This window comes from Triticum aestivum, chromosome 2D, assembly GCF_018294505.1.
Source record: "Triticum aestivum cultivar Chinese Spring chromosome 2D, IWGSC CS RefSeq v2.1, whole genome shotgun sequence".
Classification (NCBI taxonomy): Eukaryota; Viridiplantae; Streptophyta; class Magnoliopsida; order Poales; family Poaceae; genus Triticum; species Triticum aestivum.
Window position 1 is genome coordinate 117,986,917 of NC_057799.1, and position 6,804 is coordinate 117,993,720.

Genomic DNA, 6,804 nt, shown 5'->3' on the forward strand with positions numbered 1-6,804 from the left:
ATATGCGTATGTATGAGGTCTACGTCCGTACCCCGTTAAAAAAAACTAATTAACCTGCCGATGTGTGTAGATTGGCGAGGTATATATATTAGTTTATATTTTTCTTGTCCTTTTTTTAACTTTGACATTTCCACTGCTTTATTTAAGAAACAATTACCACTACTCGCCACGTCTCTCTGCACGTGAGCCGTGTCTTTCTCCTATCCGTTATACGTACGTAGTGAGAATCTGAGATTGTCCGTAGATTGCCAATTTTAATGCTATAATAACCTCCTGATCTAACCTGCAAATCAACCAAAATGTAGTTGCCATGTCTGAGCAAATTGACCTGAAATTTGACGTTTTTTTTTTGCGGGTAAAAATTTGACGTGTTAATTAAATTCCACAGAGGATCTCGTTAAGTCTCTCTCCCTGAAATACTCGCTAGACAAAACACAAGAAAGGTTTTATGTACTGTGGCAAAATTTAAGGTTCTTGCTCTGGGTCATAAAATTCAATTCTGTTTGGCTCAGTTGGGGTAGATTCTGTCAAATGTTTGCATGGACCCACAGTGCAGAGACCCTACCAGGCATGATGCGAGGCCACCCCCCCACCCTTTGCTTTGCCTGTAAAAAGCAGCAGTTGGCAACTGGCACGGCTGCAGCCTCGACTCCTTGACCCATTTCCTTCAACTGTATGTACTGCCTATATATGATAAAAGAAGCTGCAGGCGCCAATAAGTTTTCATCGCAGGCTTTTTACCGGCCCTTTTGGGTGAATTTATTGAACACTCATTCAGTCAATCATGCACTACCAGGCCATCACCTTCATTCACACCCCCCCTAAAAAAATGATTAGTGAAAGTGAGATTAACACTCAAATCATACAGCTGCAAAGTTGCCTACTGATGTTAAAAGATAATGTGGTGATGAGTTCCAGAAGAAAGAATAATCACTTTGGCACTGCCATGAGCCATGCTGGTTAAGAAGAGCACATGAACCCTACCTGTTCTATATTTAAATGGCTTTATGTGAGGCTCCAAAGTGCTCCTAAAGAGGAAAATGTTCAGATCTCATAGTCCCATGAGGTAGGTATGCTTGAACCTTGCAATCTGTTTGCACTGTTTGATTGGAGAAAAGGGGATAAACAACTCCACCAGAAAAACAACACACAGACAGGGCCATGGAAATGGCATGATTCCACCATTAGTTTATGAGCTAAATCAAACTTGATTAACATATTTACCATACCACTAATGGAAAAATGGGGAGTACAGTTTGGGGACCCCATCTGTTTGTCCCCTGCTCTCTCCTCCATCTCACAAAAAAACACTGATTTGTTTTATATGTGGGAAGCCATACCAGGATTTGTACCTATGATTGGCTCTCTTGACAAAAATATGTGGCATGAATAGTCACCAAGAGAAACTGTCACCCCAGTAAGAGGAATGCATTGATGAATCAGCATGCAGCAGCACACCCTTTCTGAGGACTGGAATGCAGTAAAAAAAACTAAAAACAAGAACACAATTGTAAAGAAACAAAACGAAAATCCATTTTTGTTGATTTTCTCATATCTTAAGTCTCTCATATCCACAAAGAACTCATCGAAAAACCCTCGGAGAAGGGAAAGGGGGGAAATAAATAAATAAATAGCTAAAATGAAGAAGGGGAGACAAAATTGTAAAGAGGAAGATGACTCTCCCTCCTCCCATCAGCACACACCCTCCTCTCTTCTTTCAGAGTTCAAGAAGCTTATTGTTGCTGCCCACATTCCTCTAACCGACACAATGCTCGATAATTACTGCTGCACCACAACTTCGTTTCCAGGATGATCGACGGATGGGCTTTTGGGGTAAGATCAACGATAACTCAATGAACAAGCCGAGAGCAGCGCCAAGCTATATATGTACAGCTTATCAGATCGGCGATGCGCTTAGCCTTCTCCTCTTGGAAGCTGGAGTGGAGGCCTGATCGTTGCTGCTACTGTTGTTGTTCGAGGGTGATGACCCTGGTGTTGTGTCATCATTCCTGAAGCTGAAGCATGGCACATCCAGCACCCCGATCGGGCTCAGCGGCGCTGAAAGGCTCGCGCTGAAGTTCCCTCTCTTCTTCACCAACAGCGCATAGCATCCCGCAATCATCTCCTGTAGATGTGATCACATTTCAGAAACAGTGGAATTGCAATGGTGCATCGGTTTGCGTTTTCCATAACTTGAGAAGATAATCACCTTATTTACAGGGATTTCAGATGCTGCAAGGGCACTGCTGAAGCTGATGACCTGGTTCTCAGCAAGCACCCATAGAACCACTGCGGCAGCGATCTCAGAAGGTCTGAATGATAAGAATCTATAGTCTGTAAATGCACATCACAGGAATGCTCTAGTTAGTAAATCATCACCAGATATTGCCATTGGCAATGTAGGTAAAACTTTTGGTTAACTCATCAAGAACCATGGGCGAACCTTTCACAGTGGCGACTATGAGCTCGGCACACCGTGAGACCAGCATGTAACTGGGTGGCTTCCCTTCATTGAACTTGTCCAAGAAGTAGCACAGGAAAGAGAATGGGGTCACAGAGTGCATCCTCCATTTCAGGGTCTCCATCACAACGAGCTCCATCCTCTTGATATTCCTTGGTTCAAATGCATAGTACTCATCGCAAACCTGCCGTACATTCATCGCATTTTAGCAAAAATTATCGAGGGATCATCGGACGATTATCGATTTTACAATGTTGTAACTTCTCCTTCACCTGAAGGTCCACAGGAAGAGGGGCCACGGTCTCCTCCATCTTGACAGCAAGGGATAGGCAAGCAACTGACATCAACTGTTGCATCCAAGACTTGTCATGCTACAACATCAACAAGCAAACAAAAACAAGAAACGCAATGATCAGTAACAGGTCAGCTTACACAGTTGGTAGCAATGCAGAAGTTGAGATTCTTACTGGGAGATCAAAGGAGGAGAGGAACCTATCCATGTAGTTCACCGAGAGGCAAAGGGTCAGTGGTCCAAAATTGTAGTGGGAATGGACCTGCAGCCCACATGAGAGAAGACACAGGATGAGCAATGTACAGGTTCCACTTAAAACAAGCTTGTCCGGATCGAGGAAATGGGGAAGTAGCTGGCTCATTGCTATCTGGTGATGGCGACCGAATTGGCAAAGAAGCCCACAAGATGCAAGGACGCACGGCCAAGACTGGATTTACACAAGAGTCAAACGCACAGTGCGGGCATGCAACAACCTACCTAGAACCAATTAATCCATCACGGAAAAGGAAACTGATTGCGGGGAGCAATAAATCCTAGAGATTTTCCTTTTTGTTTCTCATCGTACCTTGCAAATCCAATCCATGGCGTCCTTCCTCCAGGAGGACTCGAATCCGCCGTGCCCCAGCCGCTCCACGTAGCCGCCCTTGGGCCGATGATCCATCTCCTTCTCCACCAGCGCCCGCATGATCTCGTCGCTGTCGACCGGGAAGACGGCGCCGACGTCCAGGAAGCCCAGGCCGCCGCCCGCCCCCGCCACCTCGCCGCCGCCGCCGCAGACGCCCAGGCCGAGGGCGCTGTTGCTGTCCTCGCCGCAGAGCAGGGTGGAGGAGGCGCCGAAGCAGAGGATGCCCATCTCAAGATCGCCTGGGAAACGGCGGCCGGCCGGCCTCCTCCTCGACTCGTCCTCCGCCGCCGCCGCTCTCGCTTGGGGGGGAGCGTTTGGTGGTACTAGCACAGGGCTCGGTCCTTGCTTCTTGGGGGTCTAAAAAATGGTGGCTGCTCCTTTCCCGGGCTGTGGCCTAGATAAAGATGCGCCAATGGAGGAGAAGGCGCCGCTCCTCTCTCCTCTGTACCGGCGTGTGTCTTGGGAAGTGGCAAAGGGAAAGAAAGACAAGATGTGGGGGGAGGGGTGGGTCTCCTGGGGAAGAGAAAGGGGGGAGGGCTTTGGGAGTTTTATAGGGTCTGTGGTTTTAAGGAGAAAATGATCAGGCAATAATCGCCGTGATAGGTTTAGCGGCAGATATGGGGGCATCCATCGAGCATTTTGCTCCATCCATCCGCCCATTGTGGTAGAGATCCCATCACAACCGTCCATCATTGATGTTGTATTTGTGCAAATGAAATATATTTCTTTTGCGTGGAATTCGAGGGAAAAAAATTGAAGTTACACCGATGATTTTGTACTCGTGTGGACGAAATAATGGCTACTCCAGAAGGAAGCAACAACGAAGGAAACTGAATAATGTGTGTGTGCGCGCGCGCGGATAAAGCGGCTTTTACCATCAACTCGCCGGATGGAGCGGAATCAATGAAACTAGATTGATGCCATTTATATGTCGTTTCCCCGTGATTTGAACTCCTTCGGCAGGCTTGATGTTGCTTATATGATGTTTCCCCTTGATTTGAACTCCTTCGGCGGGTTTGATGCTATCTATATGTCGTTTCCCAGTGATTTGAACTCCTCCGACGGGCTTGATGCTATTTATATGTCGTTTTCCTTGATTTGAACTCCTCGGGCGGGCTTGATGCTATGTATATCTCGTTTTCCCCTGATTTGAACTCCTTCGGCGGGCTTGATGCTATTTATGTGTCGTTTTCCCCTTATTTGGATTCCTCCGACGAGCTTGATGCTATTTATATGTCATTTTGCCCTGATTTAAACTCCTTCGATGGGCTTGATGCTATTTATATGTCGTTTTGCCCCGATTTAAACTACTCTGGCGGGCATTTTGCTCCATCCATCCACCCATTAGTCCACACATTGTACAACCGTCGATCATCGTTGTTTTATTTGTGTGAATGGAATATATTTCTTTTGCGTGAATGCAACAACAAAAAATGAAGTTACACCGATGGTTTTGTACTCGTGTGGACGAAATAATGGCTACTCGAGAAGAAAACGACAATGAAGGAAACTAGAGTGATATTACTGCGCTCGGGTGAATGATGTGTGTGCAAATAAAGTGGCTTTTAGCATCAACCCGCTTGGAGTGGAAACAAATGAAACTACAATGATAGCGTGTGCAGTAGGTTTCCTCGCAATGTTTGAACTCGCTTCCCTCTCTTTCCCGCTTGTGGGTCTCCTGGCAGTGTTTGAACTTGCTTCTCCCTCTTTCCCGTTTGTGGGTTTCCTGAGAGTGTTTGAACTCGCTTCCCTCTCTTTCCCGCTTTCTGTAAACTCCGGACCGTGATGTATTTCAATTATGATTAATGGAAAGGGGGTCTTGGTTAAAAAAAGTATAATGATGCTATTACACCCGCATGAGTAAAATGGTTTGTGCCAACAATGTGACCATTGCAACAGAATAAATCAAACTAGGAAACATGTCCATTCATACTCTGTAGAGGTGTATGCTATGCTCTGTATGCCAAAACATTCATTTATGATAGTGGCATCATCTCCGATTAGTTTCTTTGATCATCATTTTTTGTAAATATATTGCTTCCAGCAAGAATAATTATACATTATGAAATTATATTTCGTGGTAGATTTTAGCATCAATTTTTTCTGTTGACGACTCTTTATAATTGATACTCGAAGGTAAGAGAAGTTTTACCAAAAATATTCTAAGATGAGTTAGTTTTTGAAGCTATAGGGTGTAACATTTGTGAGGTTTGGCACCACGGGGACCTTGCCTCCAATGAAAGAATAGTTGACCTTGAGACATTTGGAATCAAACCAATGGGTTTATCCCTGATGGATTGATGAGAACCATCTCATAAAACATATGTCCAGTAGTGGTTGCTTCTTGATTTCTATTGTAGTTATTGTTACAATCGTCAAATAATGTGTGGGTGGGGCGGAGTGATGGTTACTGAAAAGAGGATATAAGGAGGCAAGTGATTAGTTGCGTAGAGAACAAAGAATGTAGAGTTTTACTTCATCTACCTCACCATGAGCCCACACATGGAGTCCTAATAAACCCCGTGCGACATAGGTACAACCAAAAAACAGATCATTGATGTTTGTCCTTGTGTGAAGAAATGGTTTTACTGGCTACACGATACGTCTGGTGCAAAAAATGATACTAAGTTCGTGATACGTACTCTGATGAACGTGATGATTTTAACAACTACTTGACAAGGCATACCAGAAACAAAAAAACATGGACCAATACTATTACACTCATGTGACTAAGATGATTTTTATCGGTAACTCAACACGTGGACTAAGACCAATTAAAACTGCACTGATTTTATTGCACTAGTGTGAATAAAGTGGCTTTTATCGATGTAAGTGCATCTAGTGCCACCCCTTTGTTGGTTTGGAGTATTGGCGACAAACTTGCTCTGCTGTCGAAGACAACCACCAACAATTGCACGACATTTCTTAGTAAGCTCTCGGATCCTGATCCCCCTTATTCAAGCGCTTCTGAACCATTTCCCTTAATCTCATCTGAACACCTAATTTCAGGGGTGCCGTCACGTTAAATATCCGATCACAATGGTAACATCGCTGAGGGTGGCGATTCGATCATGTCTTGGCCACACTCACCTACACCAGATTTGAGGAGGTTCATGTAGTTAGCGCTCACGTCCTATCTGAATAATCCCTTGTTTAATTTGTAGTGTTAATTTACTTTTGGATGGATTATTATAGTTTAACAGGCAGGCTGATGATCCTTGGTATATTGCATACCAAGATGAGTCAATCCTATGGGGTAGAGAGAAGATGGCATTGGAGGATGTGGTGGCTAATTTGGGTGTTGAATTAGCCAGTAAAAACAGATTGATTGTTGAGCTTAAGCATACTATTGCGGAAGAAAGGAGAATTGCTTGCAATGATAAGTTGAAACTAGAGACTGATCTGGCTATATTTGATCATGTGGTA

At 44.5% G+C, this 6,804-nt stretch overlaps 1 protein-coding gene across 1 annotated transcript; it reads right to left on the bottom strand.

Moving 5' to 3' along the window:
- Positions 1-1,513: 1,513 nt before the first annotated feature.
- Positions 1,514-3,891, bottom strand: LOC123052052 (cyclin-D2-2). Its single transcript, XM_044475104.1, has 6 exons — positions 3,319-3,891; positions 2,929-3,015; positions 2,734-2,832; positions 2,444-2,645; positions 2,210-2,334; positions 1,514-2,125 (listed from the first exon to the last, which is right to left on the bottom strand). The coding sequence occupies exons 1-6, from the start codon at positions 3,604-3,606 to the stop codon at positions 1,898-1,900; spliced, it is 1,029 nt and encodes a 342-aa protein (XP_044331039.1). The 5' UTR covers positions 3,607-3,891; the 3' UTR covers positions 1,514-1,897.
- Between the last annotated feature and the right edge of the window lie 2,913 nt (positions 3,892-6,804).

Coding starts and splice junctions, on each gene's coding strand:
- LOC123052052 (XM_044475104.1), bottom strand. CDS start 3,606: ATGGGCATCCTCTGCTTCGGCGCCTCCTCCACCCTGCTCTGCGGCGAG. Junction 2,646..2,733: donor CTCTTCCTGTGGACCTTCAG/GTGAAGGAGAAG, acceptor AATGTACGGCAG/GTTTGCGATGAGTACTATGC. Junction 2,126..2,209: donor CTGAAATCCCTGTAAATAAG/GTGATTATCTTC, acceptor TCACATCTACAG/GAGATGATTGCGGGATGCTA.